Genomic DNA, 21,409 nt, shown 5'->3' on the forward strand with positions numbered 1-21,409 from the left:
GTACTAATATAAATTTTTTATAAAGTCATATTAATAATTAAGTTTAGAATTTATAACATAACACATGTAAATACCTGTTAGATGTAGATTTTAATTATTATTCTTTTATATTTAATTTAAAAAACGAATACTGTAAAGTATTTTTATTGTACACATTAATTGGTCAAAATTAATGTGTAAAAGTCAAAAACGAAAAGAAAAAAATTGATTATGTTAATAAACTAACTGTTTAATAACGTTGATGCCCTTTTTAATCGTTTAACTGAATGATGACCACTAAATGACCACCTAATCAGGACATATTATAGTGCACTCTCCATTCTTTGACTGTCATAGTTCAATTAGACTGCTATCCGATAGGACTGAAGTGAGATCCAGCATTGAAAACATGTCGGTTAAAAGAGTATGAGAGGAAACAACACGAACCATTAATCATAGTAACATGTATTGAAAAACTATTTTTTTTATGTTGTCTTGTAGACTCCATAGACGTATTCTCCGTTCCTTTTATACATCTTCCTATCGGTTTATAGTTTCGTAGTATTATGTGTATATTTTCATTTCGAGACAATATTATAATCAATATATTTTTTTAGATTGCAATTTTTTTTTTACATCTTGTTTTGTGTCAGTACTTATAGTTGTCAATTAATCTTAGTGGGATTCTGGGTTCCTAGGCTTGTGTTCAACATCCAAGTGTTCTATGAACTAGTATTCGATTCCGAGCTTTAATATTGCAGCCGAGGCTCTCAATATCACGGTATCATAGATAACTAATCATATTGGCTAGGTATATAATGACCTCGGCGCAAAATTGGAAATCTGCCAAATAATGATAAAAGAAAGCGGATGTCAGAGAATATCAAACGAAAACACTATCAACTTCTAAATCTATTAGTCAAATGACATGACTCATATAGTAACGACTCTGTTGGTTTAGTAGCTAGCTTAAATAGCTGTAAATTTTACGTTTAAACAGCTAATAAAAAGTTATTGAGCTGGTATGTCAAGAAACAATCATAAAAAAATTTGTATGTTGATAGTGTTTTCAATTCCATGTCTCGGTTAGCATGTAAAGCATGTAAATCATGTAAAGCGTGTAAATGTATTACGACTGAATCCTCTTATTTTATTGACAACAGGCTTACTCTCAACCATAATCATATGATGGTACTTATGTAGTCTAAGATGGAACGCGCTTGCTTAGAATATGCTGCCTATTGCCTTTAATGTACCTGGATTTTAATGCCTCTCCGGCCGTATCAAATCGCCGTGCCATTGCATTATGAGAGTAACGAAATAGAGTGTACAGTGTGATTGCGTACTGTTAGAGATTGACAATGCACTCTTTTTTGCACACAGTACAATCCTTTAATCCAGTACTAAAAATTCAGCATTTTCCTATCATATTAGAATCAACCCATCAATTCAATCCACCCATACTAAACAGTTGTCTCTCGTTTATCCCTGCATTTTATTTTAAGCTCGAAATCCTTGATAATCATAAAGGTACACAAAGAAAAAAAAATTAGTCTTTTTTATTCTAGTTAAGTATATATTAAATGTCTTTAGTACAATCTAGAGATCGAATAGATTAATAGCTTACCTGGTAGCTTAGAGGGCTGCTTCCTGTGTTCATCCTCACTGTCTTCCTCAGACGAGCTCGGGTCAATCATCTTGTTGCTGCTGCATCAATAAAACATCGTGTTAGTAAAGTAATATAAAAATGACACTAATTATAACGCAAAGTCAAGTACCGTGTCTATTTCCTAATAAGTGCTATGAGAGCATGGAGTATCCTGTCACAAAAATAAGTAGAACGACTAGTTATCTTACATTTATTAAAGCTTGATAATATGTTAATTTGAAATATGTACATTTTATCTATTTATTGGCAGGGATTTTATAAATCAGGGTCAGTTCGATTACTGCAAGTGCTACTTGAAAATTCTTTGAAGCCCGACAGTCATATAATCCTAGTAGCTTCCGTCCGCGGAACATCCCGCGCGTGAAAGGGAGGGGCGTTTTTAGGAATATCTCTATATTCTATTCTATACTACAGACAACATGCAAGTTTTAGTGATAATCGGTTGAATAGTTAAATCGTGAAAGCGTATCAAACAAACTAACTTTCACATTTATAATATTACTAGCTTTTCCCCGTGGTTTTACCCGCGTAGTTCCCGTTTCCGTAGAAATACGAGGATAAAATATAGCTTATATTACTCGCTGATAATGTAGCTTTCCATCGGTGAAAAAATTTTTAAAACAAGTTTAGTGGTTTAGGCGTGTAAGCGTAACAAACAAACTCATATATGCCTTTATAATATTAGCTAGGATTAAGTAAGAATTACACTTAACACTAATACATAGTTAATACTAACAATTTGGTTATTTCTATCATTGCGAGACAATGGGATTTGACCTGACGTTCTCTCAGTTTCAATCGAAGTATAAAGACCATTGCTAGTAGGGCTTCATACCCATCAGGGGTAACCACATCAATTATTCTACCGTCGAACATTAAAATTTTATATTGATGTGTTCCGGATATTATACGTAAGCCAGTGTAATTAGGCACTAAGAATATAACAGTTATTGTCAAATTTATATAGTCAGAAGCAACCGAAAAGTAGAATAATATACAGTGTGACGTCAAACTATCGATAAATTAAATACGTACATCAGCATTAGGGACATATATCTAAAACAATATTGATTATTTTGATAGAAACGGTGACAAACATTGTATAAACAAGAGAAGGAAAAATAAACTTGTTCAGATTACGCAAAGTCAATAAATCCATGCCTGAGCAAGGCATTCGTTTCTCTAATATTTGCCGTGCGAATTAATGAATTAGATCCTCGTTTAAAAAAAAAATTTTTAGGAATGTCTTCCGACGGGGCGTTGCCTAGCGGCGGGACTTGATCTCGTGATGATCATCATAGTAACTACTGGCCCCGCCGAGCTCATCGACCGGCCAGGCTGTCTTTAAGACACTTCTGCTTGGACTCTCGGTTGTGGCGGATATCTCATAAATAATATTTCAGTTGCTCAGTTTTGATTCCTTTGTTCTCTTTGTGCGTGTAAATTGTACATGTCGATCTACGTTTACTTTATTGTTGTATAGTTATATTGATTTATCTCTTTTTAAAAAACCTATTTCTATCTTGAATTCTGATAATATCGTATTACTAAACACTACTTCTACTTGGTGGTAATAGACCACCAGTATTTGTGTTTATAATTCATCTCGTGCTCGGCAGTGAAGAAAAACATCGTGGAGAAATATGTGTATCTAACCATTAGAGCAGCTTGGTAGAATAAGCTCTAAACCTTCTCCTCAAAGAGAAGCCTTAACCCAGTGGGATAGTTATAAGCCGTTACGATAGTAAATATATTCCATTTAAATCCTAAAAAGTCTTCAGTATGCCAAAGGGATATTTGTGGGTAGAATCTAGGCTGGGTGCCCTTATACATTAAATACAGTAATACTGAGTACTATCTACCCATCTCGGCTCTGCACGGGTAGAATAAGGGTCTATATAAAACGGTTATATCGTAATATATATGTATAACTCTGTTGGTTTACGCATACCAGTAAAGCTTCCAGTCCGTATTATTTTTTACGACACCTTTAACAATCATCGTTATATTTCAGCCATTTTATACAAAACTTTAATGAATTATACACATAACACTTCTTCATGAATCAATCAGTCCATTAGTTCATGACCTCGTAAATCCTGATTGAGCACTTCTCGTGGCAGAGCTCTCCTTAAGGGATGAAAATTGATCTCGCAAAGAAATTAATCACAAGCCCAACGAGGCAGTGAATCTATATAATAATAACAGTTTTTTTTTCTATATGTCACCATATCTCTAAAAGCTTATGGTAAATTAATGATTTCGATAAGAATTTACAAATAGTATTCAGCCATGACCCAGCAAAATAGCTCTTAATTACAGGCAATTAAGGGATAAATTGGCTTAATAAATTGCCTTGTTAGACGTCATGTTGGCTTATCATGTTATAATATTCGTTTCGGCGAAAATGCTTAAAGCTATTATAAAAATGTTGATAATTATGTTCGGCGTTTTTTTCTTTGTATCTCATATATTTTATGGAAAAAAACTTTTCTATCATTTTGTAATGTTTGAATGAAATATTTCTGAGGTACTAAAGTTATAATTCTATCATACTACAGTGGATGCCATATTACAGAGGATTTTCTATCGTTAAATAGATAGTACCAGGGACATTAAATCACAGTTCCTCTGGTTGCCTGCGTGTTGGCGTTGTTAGTAGTATATTTTTACTTCTTGCAATAGTCTTGTAATTTCTACGAGAGAAGCCACATACTAACAGCAGACCTCGTTAAGTTACATGTCGATTAGCGTAAGTATTAAATATGTCACGTGATCAAAGTTGGCGGACGAAAGGCGATAGAAATCGCTTCGACTCGAGTAGAATGTTTTTGTCCAAGTCGGAAGAACAGGCATAGCGGATAGCATAAGAACATCCTATAATGTTAAGAAATTATATAAGTATTTGAAACCCAGACATCGCTTCAACTCGAATCAAAGACATTTATTTAACGATAAGTCCATTTGTTGCCCATTTGCCTTGCCTTTCTAAAATACAATTTAAAAAAATAAAAATGCAATTAATTTCTTTTAATTTCTTCCGCGTAAAATTGTTTCGACAAACAAAGCGCTTTTAAATTATTCAGTACCAACATTAACACAACAACACACAAAGAGACTTTACAGCCTGTCTGAAATGTAATTTGGCTTGCTATCCAGAGCTTAAGTTCATTAGAATATAACTAGAGGCGTAGTTGTCTGAAAAACACATGATTATTCCGAAGAGAAACAATTTTGTTCCGAGCTGACATGTGATAAATTCATACAATTAATGTAGTATCTAAAAATTGATTGATAAACTATACAATATGAAAATCAAAATAATATTTACTCAAGTTAGTTAGTTAGTTAGGATTAAATTGGATCCAAAACTAAATAACTAAGAAATTTTATCTCTACCGATTATAACCGGTGAGAAACTCAGTACTTTATAGATCGGTATTGCTATACCGCTGCTTGCTATACTATGACTATGAGTTAAAAGCGTGCCATTGTATAAAGTAACAGCCTATGAGTTTCCCACTGCTGGGCTAAGGCCTCCTCCGCTTTTTGAGGTCTTTGAGATTTTTTCCTTCATCGCCGAACACGAGATGAATTCTTAACACAAATTAAGCACTTGAAAATTCAGTAGTACTTGCACGGGTTTGAATGCTAGATACTGCCATACTAGATATTATAATGTTTTCTTTAATCATGTAATAAATAAATACCAACTTAACTATATTTAAAAAAAAATTATACGCACTAGAAATCAATGAGCACCAATTTCACGTTTAAAAAAAACTGTTTATTTTTGTATTATGTAATTAATTTTGTTTATTATTATGTAAACGAATACTTTGCTTCAGGAAAGATGTATTGAATTTTCAGAGTCGGAAACTCGGAAACTAGAAAGTAATAAACTTACTTCATACAGGGTTTTACTGAGGGTTTTTTTTCTATATTTATAGCGAAGGAAAAATCCCTCGGGCTTATTAGACGCACATAGTAACATGTTTATGTCAAAGAGGTCAGTCGCCATATTACATCTGTATTATGTCACCATCCACAACTGTCTATTTTAATACGAATCCAAGTTGATAAGTCAAAACATAATTTAGATTTTTATGAAAAGAAAATCTTTGCGAGAAATGATTTTCTAAGATCCCATTTATATTTCGAATAAGACAGACGTAGGCGTAAGATGGATCAAAAACCTATGCTCGTCTAAATATGGCCGCCGTTTTGATGAAAATATTCTTGTGTTGAATTTATTTCTAGCTCGATGACATTGTGAGACACGTAAATATTAAATTAAATTTACGTTGAAAACATATTAATGTGATAATAATGAACAATATTTTCCGAGAATTGTTTAATGTGAAATTGTTTTAATTATACTAACGGACGTTATTTATTATCAAATAATAGTGACATAGCCATTTAAAAAAAAGTTCTGTTAAGTTAAATTAATAAGGCATACATATTACTTAATATTTGTATAAGTGGAAACTTTGTTGGCTTAAGTGAAATTTATTTTGTTACTAAATTTTATGTATTATATTATGCTGTATGTTTCCCAAATAAATAAAATAAAAAAAAAAAAAAATAATCGCTGAAAAAAAAAAAAAAAAAAAAAAAAAAAAAAAAAAAAAAAAAAATATGGCTATGTTTGTAAATAGTAGTTTTTATTTTTACCATTTATTTAATTTAGTGATATACAAAACAGTAATTGTTTAATAATTTTTTTTTAGTAATTAAGTTTGTGTATGTTCTCTATATGGTAATTCTTATTCAACAAATAAATGTATACAATATTATATAAATATAAATAAAGTATTTTGATTACATATAGTTGATTAATGTAATTGCATTATAAAAAAGCGAAACTACTGAGTTTCTTGCCGGTTCTTATTAGTAGAATCGGTATTCTGAATCGTCGGTAGCATTACATTTAATTGAATCATGTAACATAACAGATAATTACTTGGATAACGAATATTTTGACTACTCTCTTGATTCTGTGCTTAGATTTTTATAAAGAAATATTAATTAGCAATTCCCTTTTTAAGGAAATTACTAATATTCCTATTTATTACTTCAATTAAGCGTAAATCTTGTATTAAGATAAGGGACGATAATATCCCAAGGGATCAGGACTTGAGTTTTACATCTTTTACGCTTTCAATTCGTAAAACACAAACGAAAGCAACAACCTTACAAAAGCTTTTAGTAAGCTGTTTTTCTTATACAGCTATTGTGTCAGGCCTCATTCTTTGTTCCTGTTTTATATTACAGAGACAGTTAAGCCGCGAGAATGATGAATCCGACAAATGGAGCAAACATTTGTTTCTTTTACAAATAACATATTTATAACGTTTGTTGTCGTAAAAATAATTATAAAAAGTCTCATATAGGCCTCTGCATCTTTGACAGATGATTTAAGCGGCATCGCTAAGGCACTTGCGTTCATGACTGAAAAGACCAATGCGAGAGAGGATCCTTCGGCCGCACTTCCGACAAGTGTATGCGCCCCCAGATGGGCGGGGGTTTGAAGCCCGCTCATGACGCCTAGTGCATTTTTCTTTTAGTAATTTAAACCAGGCATTGTCATGCTTTGATTGACCTTCGTGAATAAGGCGTCGCCACTTGGCGCGGTCCTCTGCCAGTTCCTCCCATCGATTGCTAGGGATGTTAAATGCAACCATATCACGCTTAGCGTAATCTTTGTAACGGAGCATAGGCCACCCAACAGACCTTTTTGCATCCACAACCTCTCCCAGTAGTATTTGCCTTGGAAGACGAGTCTGCTCCATTCGATGCACGTGTCCCAGCCACCGTAACCGTTTTTTTTTTGAGAATGGCCATGATGCTAGGCAGCTGTGCCTCGCCTAGAACAGACTCGTTTGTCACGCGATCCTGCCATGTGATGCCCAGAATGTTCCGAAGATAGCGCAAGTGAAATGTGTTTAGTCGGCGTTCTTGTTTTGCGTACGTTGTCCACGTTTCTGCTCCATACAAGAGTGTGCTTAGGACTCATGATTGGTAAACAAGCATTTTCGTTTTCACCGTAAGGTGTCTGTTATCCCAAGCCCTTGTACAGAGCTTCCCAAACGTAGAGGCTGCTTTGCCGATGCGGAAGTCGATCTCTGCATCAAGCGAGAGATTGCTCGACAAATGCGACCCAAGGTAGCAAAATTTGTTAACCACCTGTAAAGGTGCGCCGTTAAGCAAGATGACTGGTTGCTCTAAACATCCTTGCGCTAAAATAACGGTCTTCTTGCAGTTTATGGACATTGAAAAGAGGTCGCACGCTCTGGCAAATTTGTTCATTAGACTCTGGAGTTGAGCCTGGTTATGAGCAACGAAGGCAGCGTCGTCAGCGAAGAGGAGACTATCTACAAATAGGTCCTCCCTGTGGCGTTTGGACTTGAGCATTGAAATGTTGTACAGCCTACCATCGGTTCGCGTGTGTAAGTGGACGCCTTGCTGTTCATCTCCAAAAGCAACCTTCAGAAGCACCGAGATGAATATTCCGAACAAGGTGGGGGCCAGTGCACAACCTTGACAAACACCACGGCGTACTTCGAATGGCGTGGATGTGTTGCCATTATGCAGGACGGTGACTTCCATATCTTTGTGGAACGATTGCACTATCCTTAGTAGTTTTGGGGGCATCCAATTCTGACAAGAACCGAGTACAATCCCTCTCTGCTCACGGAGTCAAAAGCCTTGTTTAGGTCTACAAATGCAATGACTAAGGGGGTATGTTGCTCCCTACACTTTTCTTGTAGCTGTCTGAGTGAAAATATCATGTCAACAGTTGACCGTTGGGACCTAAAACCACATTGTGCCTCAGGGTATACGCGGTCGGCGAGCCTTTGTAGTTTGCCTAAAATGGCCCTAGCAAAGGCTTTACCGACGATGCTAAGAAGAGATATTCCGCGGTAACAGTTGCAGTCGCCACGATCGCCTTTGTCTTTATAAAGAGTGACGATGTTAGCATCTCGCATATCCCAAGGGACGTAGTTTTCTTCCCAGCACTTAGCCAGGTGGTTATGAAGGATGGGTAAGAGACACTCAAGCTTGACGACTTCGGTGACAACATCGATCTCAGGTTTTGAACTAAGCGTCGGTGCATAAGCGGAAATTAGCGTGACAAAGCCGCTTTTTGTGTTTAGACGCAAGATCGTAATCCGCTCGGAAACGCCTACAGGTGTCTCTATGGCGTTGATGAGTTGATGAGTCCCTTCGCCTTCAGTTCTGGTCTATTGTAAGGCTACAATATCAATATTGAGCCTTTTAAGCTCCACGTCGATACTGTAAGTTTTGCGCAGTTCTTGGGCGCAATCGGAGCTTCCTTAGGTGTTCGGGAAGCCTGTCCTCATCGTTCGGACATTCCATGTCGCAAAGCGCATGTAAGCAGCGTTGGTGTGGGTTTTGGGATTTTTGTTCCTTTGAGCAGGTGGTTAATGTCACAGCGTCAACGTCTAGCTGTAAGGCTTGTGTTCCGTTCACCCAGGCGGAACAAGTTAACGCTGAGGCAAATCAGTACCTTATTGATCGGGGGCTGCCCAACTTAAAGCAGGCGGTAGCTGATCAATGGATCTACGATGGATCCTCCTACTGTCAAGAGTGGCCCCTGGCGTCCGCACTTACGCCTATTCGTGCTGACTTATAACCGGTGACTGCCACTCTCCGTGTTGTTTTCCACCTGCAAGACAGGTGAGCGAAGTGTCCTCTCCGTGGATGCTGCTACGCCTGGGCTAGGCGACTTTATGACAACACGGGCTTGTCCAGTTACCCATGCCACCATCTCCTCCTCCCCAGCAGGATCCGCAGGAATGACGAGTCAATACGTGTGGTGCTGGTTTGGCCGCAGGTAACTGGCTTACGCCTAAACGGAGGCACCGCTCCGGGTTTAATATTAGTTTTCCTTCTTCTTTGGCGTGACGCTGGGATAATTTTGGGAAACAGCGTATCAAGGAGAGGGGTGAGGATACTGTGATCACGGAAGATACAGGAATGTGGCACTAGTAGCTAGAGCAGTCCGGGGTCGCGTACCCGTAGTGATTCCAACCAGCTATCGGACAGATAACTGGTAGATCCACCCTCTGGACAAATAAAAAGTCTATACCATACTATACTAAGAATGTGAATTACATTATTACACACTATAACATTGAAATGTGCCGCTTGTAACAACGATTATAGTTATAATTTAGTATCACTTCAAAATCATCAATGGTTCCTAGTTACTTAAACTTTTTGTCACTAGGTAGCGCTAGAAGTGTATGAGTTCAGTGATAAACGCGTACAGCATAAAGATAACTTAGAATTTAAGTCAATTCAAAATTAGATATATATTCCCTTATCGAAATAGGAAGTTAAAAAAACTAACTGCATAACCCAGTTATATAGCCATAAAGTTGTAATATAAAAAGCATTATCCTTAATGTCGAGTGTAGCAGTAAAATGTTGACCCTTTCATTTGTTTCACAGGGAAAAGAAAGGTGGAGGAACGAGAGTCGTTTGTAGATCTTAATTAGTAAAATGTGTTTAAAATATTACGAATGTTACGAACAATGGTTTCCTTGTGTAATACAGTGGGACTATGGTTCAAGATTTTAATGTAAAATAAACTTTGGTCACGGTTTGTGCTTATAACTTGTACAAACAATAACGAAGGAAATACTTCGTGCAGTACAAGTTTGTATGTATTTTTTCGTGGAGAATGATTAACATTACGCTTTGTGGTAAAGTGCCACTAGACGGCATTGCAGCACCTTAACTTATATATATATATATATATATATATATATATATATATATATATATATATATATATATATATATATATATAGGAATGAAATTAACAGACGACAAAAGGGACACCTAATGATAAGTATCACCGCTCATAGATAGATCTTTATATATATATATATAAAGAAAAACGGTTTTTCGTGTTTTTCTTGTATGTTATAAAAGGTTGTGAGCGCATTGATGATGTAATGATTCATACTTTTTACAGAGCCGATGTCTATGGGCGGTGATCACTTATCATTAGGTGTCCCTTTTGTCGTCTGTTAATTTCATTCCTTTCATAGCCAATGTAACAGCAATTTTGAAAACTAAGAGGTTATATACTTATTCACTGTATTTACACTGGCTTACTCGCCCTTCAAACCATAACACAAGCATGCTAAGTATTGCTGTTTGGCGGTAGAATATGTACATCTACCCTAACGGGTATCATAAATATATTTTATGTTTAATTCTCTTTTGTTTTTTTTTTTGTATCCGTTATTTCTGGTGTATGGTCAAATGAGCTTCTATTACGCCTGTATTTGAAATCGTCCATGTTTTCTCAATCCATTGACATTGACATGGTGAAATAATCCATGCCCTGCTGGCACAGCTAGAAGCCACTGACAAAAATAAAGGAATAAAATTAAAAAATCAAATAACCCGCAGACTCTAAAAAGTAGAAAAAACAAATATATTAGTCTCTTTAACTTTATTATAAGCAATTAATATTGTATTACGAGTGTCGTCGCGTCGAGGGACCGAAATTTCTATTCAATCGGATCTGTGAAAGTAAGACCCTTTTGTCTAGTAGGAAATGAGCTGGTGGTCTTCAAATGCCTGAACAGACATTTATAATTTAAGGCTTAGGACGATCTCCATCAGGTTTTAAACAAAAAAAACATCATCACAATTGGTCCATTCGTTTGGGAGCGATGACACAGGCAGACCCACAGACAAACACGTTAAACTTGTAACGCCCATCCTTTTATGGGAGAGGGGGGGGGGGGGTTAAAAAGTTAAATAATATTTGGGGTAAAGGCTACTATTTATCTCTGCACAATCAACGAAACTTCGAACAAAAGCATACATAACAGCGATACAGTTGTTTTAGAATAACGTGTTTATTTATTTATTTACAAGTCAACTTTACATATTAAGAAATACATTTTCTTATTGATTATATAAAAATAGTGTTACAAAATTGATAACAGTTGTAGGCTAACTTAATATACAAATAAAAGTTGTTTCAAGCAAAATTTTACTTCAATAATAAAATACATATATAGCTGAATTGAAGAATATGACGTGTTCTAACCGCTGGTCCATACGGCTCTTGGTTCTTAACTATGCCGAGATAGTTTGTGCCATAATCAAGTTATGACCGAATTCTATATATGTTTAAAATATTCAGACTTGTATGTGTCGGTTAAGTATCGAAAAATCACGAAATATAAATCCGATAGGCGGTGCTGTGGGCGAAATATTAATACATAAAATATATCATATTTTTATACTATTCAAACGTATCGTAACAAATTGTTTAAATAAATAATTATTCCTTATTTTAACGTAAACTATTACGAATTTTTTTTTTTAAATTTCGTACAATTATAAATAAATATAAGTTTTAAAAATTTCTATATTTATATTTCTTTGTTTACAAATTCGTTTAATTTAGAAAAAAAAAAATTACTTTGTCATAAAAAAAAAAAATGATTTTTATCTCTGAAGTCACCCTTACGACCCTCGTCCTTGTTAACATACGCATTTCAGAATTTCCCGTCACAACTCGTTGCTACTTGATACTGTAAGAGTACGTACTTGAATGTAGTGCTCTCATGATCTTTATACATAGCTTTATATTTACAATATTACTCAACTACACCGCTACGAAGGTGTTTTTTTTTTTACTATTAATAGGCCAGCGTTTGACCGTTGACTTGCCTGATGTTAAGCATCGACACGGTCTAAGATGTAGCAGGCTTGCTTATAAGAAACCTGTTTACTCTGGATTTGAAAGTTATATATTTTTAAATATATAATGTAAATATTTGTTGACACTCATTATTATAACATTAATTTGTTTTAAAAATTTCCGTCGTCTGTCTTTATATCCATTAAAACCACGTTCAAGTCAATCTGTATCAAACTCAATTTTATCGATCAACTGCTACTTATTCTTGTTGACAGAAAAAAAAAATTACAACCTCTAAAATTTTCTTGGTTTCATTTTCTTTTATTTAAAATTTCTTAGATAACTCTCTCTTGAAATCAAATAATTAAGTTATTTCTGGTCAAGAAATATTGATCCACTAAAATCGAACCGTGCGAACTTGGTATAAGAGTTTATGTGAAATAATAACTATAAAATTGTTTTTACGTTTAAACATCAACTAAAATACGAAACAGTATAATAACCCGTGAGAAACAGTGACTCCGATTTCAATAGTTACCAAGGATTGCAGGTTCAAAACTGGACAAGTATCACTTAAGTTACATATGATTAAAATCTTCCACATATGTAACCAGCAATCAGCTTTGTAGCAGAATGGTGAAATAAGCTCCAATCCTTATCGAAAGAAGAGAGGCTAGCCTAGCGGTAGGACATTAACAGCCTTTTACTTTTTTACTTTTAACATTATCCATTGCTTTTTAATGTGAAAATGTATAACTGTTACTATTGTACTTTATGTAGATAATTTTTTTTACGCTTTGTAATTTTGGGCCCGTAATATTAGAAGCGTTACGAGATATTTAAATAAAAGCGTTAATAAACACGTGGTGCGTGTGTAGGATGTATTATATAAATTCTGGACGGGCGAATTATTTGATTAGATTTATTGGCGAATGTTTATGCCACGTATCTGGACATTGGTTGAAAATTATCACGATAAAATAATTGTTTTACGCGTTCGAAGTAACAACGGGTAGCTGTTATATAATAAAATTAGGTAAATGAGAAAAGTAGGTATCGTAAATTTATGTAAAAATAATAATAAAGTAACAGTTTGTGAATGAGGAGATGGTTTGGAGCTTTTTCTATCACGCAGCTCCAATGCGTTTCCTCACGTTTTTTTCCTTCATTTAACACGAGATTTATAAAGACAAATTAAGCACATTAAAATGCAGTGGTACTGGCCTTGGTTTGAACGCGCGATCACATGTTAAGATTCACGCTTTCTAACTGGTCCAGGTTACCTCTTAAATTTACGTAAGTAATCAATAAATTTTAATATACAGTAACAGCCTGTTAATGTCCCACTGCTGGGCTAAGGCCTCCTGTCCATTTTGAGAAGGTTTTTAATATAAACATAATAAATAGAACTTGAAATTTATATTGAAATATTTATTTTCATTTTATATTCTGTTAGATTTAGATGAACAGAGAAAACGTTGAGCGAAAAATGTATCTTCAATACAAAGGGTACTAATTAATAATAAATTAGAGCAGAAACAATAAATGTTTTTGTAACAAAATATTGTTTATTATTTAATGCTAATAGGTTTTAGTCCCAAGGGTTAACCCTTTAAATAATTTCGACTCACGCAATTCATAAAATGTAAATTTTGCGGTCTTGTTACACGAATTCGTATAAACTTCAGAAGTTTACGTGATTAAACAAACGAAAAATGATAAAGGCATGAAAAAAACCATGGTGAAATGAGACATCAATAAAATTAAAGTAAAATACGTAAAACGTAAATATACCAAAAATATATCAAAGTGTTCTCGTAAGGAGACGGTTTGGTGAATATTCCATACTGCTCCTATATGGGTTGGTTAGAATTACATAATAGTGAACACGATGAATTGTAAAGTCAAGTTATGTATGTAATTATATTCAAAGAAAACTAAATTGCACTTGTCAGGTTTTAAGCCCGCGACCTTTGGTGAACTTCCACGTATTCTACCCACTAAGTTAGGGAGAGGGGCGGGTATTAGGTAGCCAATGTCCGTCCTTGGGGTTTAAGCTTGTTTCATACCAAATTGCACCAACATCGGTTCAGTGGTTTAGCCTTGAAAGCATAACAGACAGACAGAGTTACTTTCGCAAATTAGTATAAATAATAGCGTTAAAATAATTATTTATGCTAATCAATCAATAATTATATAGTAAATATCCAAGAGTTGAAATAAGCTCCGTAGCGCATTTTATTAAATTTGAGTCTTAACCGTGAATACGTAAAAGATATACAGAGTCGTTAGGTAATTGTTTTTTTACCATTTTCATTAAGATTAAAGACATCATTCTACGACTCAAGGGGGTAGAACAGTAACCATAATCGTGGGTGAAACAGCGTGAAGCATAAGCAAAGCTAATTATTATAGTATAATTATGAAGAAATGTATAATATATGTGTAGAGATATATAATTACTGCGAAAGTTTGAAGTTTTCAAAATACAGCCATTTAGAGTTGGTGGAGTTTTAATTATTTTTATAGGTCCCAGTGGATTATAAAATCTTTTAGGCTTTTTGGTATCATTAAAAGCTGTTTATGAGATTCTAAAATACTTTTAGAGTTTAATTTTGGCAACTAATTAGACATTGTAAATGGATGCTTTTTTATAGAATAGGAAGGTGGGCGAGCATTTGAACCACCTGATGGTAAGTGGTCACCAACGCCCATAGACATTGGCATTGTAAGAAATTTTAACCATCGCTTACATCATCAATGCGCAACCAACCTTGAGAACCAAGATGTTCTGTCCCTTGTGCCTGTAATTACATTGGTTCACTCACCCTTCAAACCGGAACACGACAATACCAAGTACTGCTGTTTTGCGGTAGGTTATCTGATGAGTGGTACCTACCCAGACGAGCTTGCACAAACATCTACCACCAGTAAAATGCTGATCGTAGGTTCGATTTCGGCTCATAACAAATAAATGTTTGCATTTTTACTAGACAGCAATCTGACACGAGAGGACTCAGATGCAAGGCCAACTGCTTTACATTATTTCTGAGACTTGAGACTGCAAACACTGTTTCCTAAATCTAGACTATATTTTATTCAGTAATAAGTAGTTACCCGATCAATTCTAACTGCCTCGATTTAAACCCATATCGCTTGGCAGTCGTAAGTTGAACCACTATACCAGTTAATTAATTAAATAAATAACTTTCCATCAAATATAATACACCCTTATGTAACGACCCCAATTTTAAACACTCATTGTATGTTTCAGACTTCGGTAATTACAAAAATACATCTAAAAATATATTAATATGAATAATTTAATTTCATATCGCGATCAAAGTTCCCTTTTGATCGTATAATTAATATTTTACCTTACTGGCTTTCACTGACAGAATCAATCGACTAACTTTGTAAATAGGAAAATTATTTTTAAACTTCAAATGAAATTTAAATTTGACGTTTTCACAAACATGCAATATAAAGCTGAAATATTATTTATTGAAACATTCATTCGGGTGTACATATATATATATTAAGATATTATTTAGATAAATAGCAAAATAAATTAAAAAAACATAGCTTCGTTAATATATTTTTTCCGTCTGCCGTGTTATTCGAGTGGGCCTCATTACCGTAGTTAATAGTAGTCATTTAATAGTTTGGTAGACTGGTAATTGGGCCACCTGATGGTAAGTGGTTTCCACTGTCCATTGACATTAATGCTACAAGATTAACTTACACCGCCATTGCGCCACCAACCTTGGGAACTAAAATCTATCATGCCTGTAGTTACATTGGCTCGGTCATCCTTCACACAATAGTATTGATGTTCGGCGGTAGAATATATGATTATTATAAATTGTTTTAACCAACAATTACAAAACTTGCACATCTGTCGATCACCCTGTGACGATATTTTTTTTCTTACATTAAAATCAAAATAGACATTATTATATGATAAGCCGGTTGGCGTGGTTGGTCCCCACCCAGGTCAGACATTTGTGTGCATGAACATGTCTGTTTGTCCTGAGTCTGGGTGTAATTATCTATATAAGTATGTATTAAATATTATTATTATATTTTATTATTTGCAATACTTGATATTGTTGTGTTCCGGTTTGAAGGGTGAGTGAGCCAGTGTAATTACAGACACAAGGGACATAAAATCTTAGTTCCCAAGGTTGGTGGCGCATTGGCTATAAGCGATGGTTTACATTTCTTACAATGCCAATGTCTAAGGGCGTTTGGTGACCACTTACCATCAGGTGGCCCATATGCTCGTCCACCTTCCTATTCTATAAAAAAAAAAATTACAAAAGAAAATTAGTATATGTAGTATATCAGTTGTCTGGTTTCCATAGCACAAGTTTTGTACAAGCTTAATTTGGGATCAGATGACCGTGTGTGAAAATGTCCCAGAATATTATTATTATTATTATTATTCAAGTATGCGTCCCGCGATTATAAAGCACTTTTGAATCACTGTTAGATTTTTTCAAAGTCAAAATATAATTTATTCAAATAGGCTCTCAAGCTCGTTTGAATTATCATTTTTCAATTTTAATTATAATATAAAACTACCTCCGCTTCGGAACGTACGAAATGATACGAAACTATATATACATATAATTGTTACATACAATTATTTAATTTTAACCGAGATGGCCCAGTGGTAAGAACGCGTGAATCTTAACCGATGATCGTGGGTTCAAACCCGGGCAAGCACCACTGAATTTTCATGTGCTTAATTTCTGATTAGAATTCATCTCGTGCTATACGGTGAAGGAAAACATCGTGAGAAAACCAGCATGTGTCTAATTTCACTGAAATTCTGCCACATTTGTATTCCACCAAACTGCATTGGAGCAGCGTGGTGGAATAAGTTCCATTCCTTAAGCTCCATTCCTCCATACCTTCTGCTTAAAAAGGGAGAGGCGGCCTTAGCCTAGCAGTGGGACATTCACAGGCTGTTACTGTTGTATGTAATTTTATTGATACTTAAAAAAATAACTAATGAGTTTCTTGCCGTAAAGCAACCGAGTCTGAAAGTAGGTTCTACCAGGAATTGGAAAAGGTAAATGTATATATATACTAATTTCCATATATATATATATGGAAATTTACGAATGCTAATCATAAAAATTTAGACAGTAAGTTAACTAGATCCCGACAACAAAAACGTTCACTACCCATATCGCTTACTCACTCACTCATTCACAAATCTCCTTCATTTTTATTACTTAATACACCTTGACACGAAAACTAGTTGCTATCTCTTAATGGCGTTACAAGTTTACAACCCATTGAATAATGTCAAAGATATTACCTCTGATAAAACGCGTTTGTGACTATCTCTTTCACTCAATTAATGACGTCACAATTGGAACTTTATTTATCAAAAATGTTACTATTTAAGGTTCATTCACAGTTTATTAATTCAATTATTAAGCCGGCTTTTTAGTATGTATATGTGTGTCTCTATATGCAAAAACCTCCCCGAAACCACTCCCCGTTTCATTGCCTCCACTGGTGAGGAGGGTATAAATTTATCGATAATCGAAGCCGTGGTGCAACATGCAATTTGCGCTAGAATTATTGTCACCAATCCACTCGTTCTAGTTTTTTACTGCAGATATTACGATATTCCTCGTTAGCTTATAAGTCTGCTGACACCAAATAAAACATAATTCCATAGACATGAATTATTAGCGATTATATATAAACGCTAGCTATTATATATCACGACTAAGCTGCGTAGAAGATCATCATCAACATATCAGCCGTAAGAGATAAACTACTAGCCTCTCCAAAGGATTTCAACGATGGGCAATTTTACCCCCGTCCCCCGTTACCCCGTAGTTCTCTCCAACGGCTTTCGTTTTAATTATAAAATTAAGTGTATAATTCATTACAGTTTGTTGTAAATTGACTGAAATATGACCATAACTTTTCAAAGCGTCGGCAAATCATGCCAAATGGGAGTTACAATGGCGTGCGTAGCGTAAACCAAATTATTTATAACATTATGTTTTCTGTTGTGACTTTCGAGTTTGTTCTTACAGAATAGCATCATAAAGCTTAGTTCAAAGTTGCATGCCTCTAACACGAAAGCTAGTTTGAATAAAATCGATTACAAAAAGTTTAATAGAAACAGACCGACAATAATGAAAGTTAGTAGAAACGTGTTACTAAAAAGGCAATAATTAATATACAATTAACTTAACTCAATTAACACAGAAAATATTTAAAAAAAACATAGCAGCAAGTTTGTTCTTTATTGTTGTAAATAAATATTGTTTTAGGAAACTAGCAACTTAATCTGTTTATTCGCAATGGTCTCAAATGACACATTTACAGGACAAAAGAAAATGGATCAATAAGAACGCGCAAGATATTGGAAATGGAAAAATTGAGAAGGGTCTTTGTGATTCGATACCTTTTAACATTATTATTAGACTTCAAATATCGAATCGAATGTATTTTATAAAGCGTTTTTGAATCAAAGCTTAACACCGTTTGGGAAAGAAGAATATTATTTAGTATCGACAGTTTTACGTGTTATGTTTTTTTAATTTTTTATATTATAAAATTAAATAAATATAAATATCACATTATAGTCACATAAAGGTTTGGTCTCCTCATTGGTATTGGAGCTAAATTCACCACAATGTTCCAATGGGAATTAGGGAATACACATATGTGTACCTAATAGGTTTTAAAATATTTTTAAATAGTGTTTTGTGTCGTTTTATTAATATCATGCAAGTTAGATTTAAGCTACATTCTTCTAAGTCAAGCTGGCTTGCACATTTGGAGCTCTAATGTGAAAACAATAATGATGACCTTGACCGATGCTGCAGCCAAGTTTATCTCCAATGGTACTTCTCAAAGATAAATGGCGTCTTAAGTGATATTTTACGCACGCTTTTAGTTTGTAAAGCATTTTACATATTATAAAAACAACCAAGTCTGTTCGAACGGATTATACTGGCCACACAACAATACTAAATATTGCTGTTTGATGCTAAAATATCTGAAGAGTGGGTGGTACCTACGTAGAAGAGCTTGCACAAAGCCCTATATTCTGAACTATTTTGCATATAAATTGTATCGGAAAAGATAGAAATAATTTTACATTTTCGGATTGAACTTAATCATCATTAAAAAATATAGCCGTCATTGGATGCCTGATTGATGTGAAAACGCCAAATATGATGGTTTAAAAAAAAAACATAAAATGACAACAAAAAATTTTAATGAATTACTCTTAATATATATTATATAACTATAAAAAGTTTTGTTAGTAAAATACTTTATATACACACTAACGTGAACTAGCATCGAAGTATAATATACGCGCCACGCACACACAAAAGAGACGGTATAAGAGAGCATTACGGCGTTTGCCGTGACGGCTCACGAATGGTCTTTACCCCGAGTTTATTTATTTATTTATTATAATATCAACACCAACAAGATGTACACTAATAAATACAATTGAGTTTTTAAACATGACGTTATACAAATCAAGTGTCTCCTAAATTATAGGTGTTGCAAAATATATCAACATTTCGAGTTAACAAAAATAAAATATTTATAACAAATAGAAAAGATATTAATATTTAAATTATTATAAAATGATCACATGATTGGTATAAAATGAATAAATTATAAATATCTGAGAACGTTTATATTTTTTGAATACGATTAAAAGCAAACAAACAAACAAAGTTGCGCCAATACATGTTTCACATCAACAAAAGTTTCTTAAAACAAAGTTATATTGAATTAAAAAAAAAACACAAACCAATAATATATTTTCACCAGTTCTGAGTTCATGCCAAAATTCAAATTCAATTGGTTCGATGGAGCTATTTTAAAATTCAGTTGCATTCGATATAAATAGTGATTTGGATATCATTTTAATCTTATGAAAAAAAAAAACAGTTACTATAGTAATACATATAAGCTTATTATGTTGGTCTTCTAATGAATCAAGATAACAGTAATCCACATAAAAAAGAGTAAAAAATGTTGTGAGTGCCAAGGTTTGCTCACGAGAATTTGTGTGTTAACATGTAAGCTCTCAGTTAGTTCCTACCGTGTATTGATCTCACGCACACATTACCTAGAATAAAAAAATCTTATGTCACTGACACTCGAAATCTAACGATGACGTCATCTGACACTCGAAATCTTACGCTTACTCGTCTGACGCTCGAAGTCTCAATTAGCCCTTACCGTAATTAAGGATGACTTTGCTAACGAAATTGTTATAGCTCTGGATATAAAGTTTCGTAACTTTTCGAGTGAAAATGTTGCAAGCATTTTCTTGCTTATCTGTGATATAACTAAAGGTTAAGTTATAAAAAAAGGTTAAGTAAAACTTCTTATGTAAAGCGAAATAAGGCCAAAGGTTTTTCTCTGTAAATTTGTTCTTAAATCTTAAACGAAGATATCGAGTTCAATCTTAAGCATCGCTAAGTTTTTACTTATTAATTTTTTAATTAAAATTGATCTACCTGCATAAGCAAGGTGTTAGATGAAACTCTTCTGACATTTCCTGTGAGCCATCTCACCAAAAAATATTTCTATTAATACATTATATAGCTGTTCCTTGTCATTCTGACCCCGGGAAAATGCAAAAAATATATTTTAATTGCTAAATTTATGGATGATAATTTAATATCTTACTAATATTATAAACGCGAAAGTTTTCCTGAAGAAATAAACATTATAATTACTAGCCAGGAGCCAATCCAGAGTGGATAATGGGGACAATCGCAAGCTGTTACTTTACTTTGAAACTTCTGATGTCCAATAAAGTAGGTATTTAGTTTAATTTGAATTTCCACGTCTTTTGTATTTAGTTAATTATATAACTTGCCGTTCAACACTGGCTTTGTAACAGGGTTGAACTCTTTGCTAAGGCCTGTACAATAATTGCATTGCGTCTTCAAGGCACGTTTAATCTTCTTAAAGGTTTATTTACCCACCATTGTTTATGAAAAAGACGTTTTTAACATTACTGGTCTTATGTTCAAAATTGTTGT

The 21,409-nt window shown here is 34.1% G+C and overlaps 1 protein-coding gene across 9 annotated transcripts in view; it reads right to left on the reverse strand.

Moving 5' to 3' along the window:
• Positions 1-21,409, reverse strand: part of LOC126777832 (calcium-dependent secretion activator) — a 64,660-nt gene that overhangs the window by 37,837 nt on the left and 5,414 nt on the right. For 8 of the 9 annotated variants that reach the window (XM_050501032.1, XM_050501030.1, XM_050501035.1 and 5 more), the window contains exon 2: positions 1,607-1,686. In XM_050501032.1, the coding sequence (XP_050356989.1) occupies positions 1,607-1,676 (70 nt within the window). In that variant the 5' untranslated portion in view covers positions 1,677-1,686. The remainder of the gene's footprint in view (positions 1-1,606; positions 1,687-21,409) is intronic. The other variant, XM_050501029.1, reaches the window with a different exon arrangement.

The sequence above is a fragment of the Nymphalis io genome, chromosome 24 (assembly GCF_905147045.1).
Source record: "Nymphalis io chromosome 24, ilAglIoxx1.1, whole genome shotgun sequence".
Lineage (NCBI taxonomy): Eukaryota > Metazoa > Arthropoda > Insecta > Lepidoptera > Nymphalidae > Nymphalis > Nymphalis io.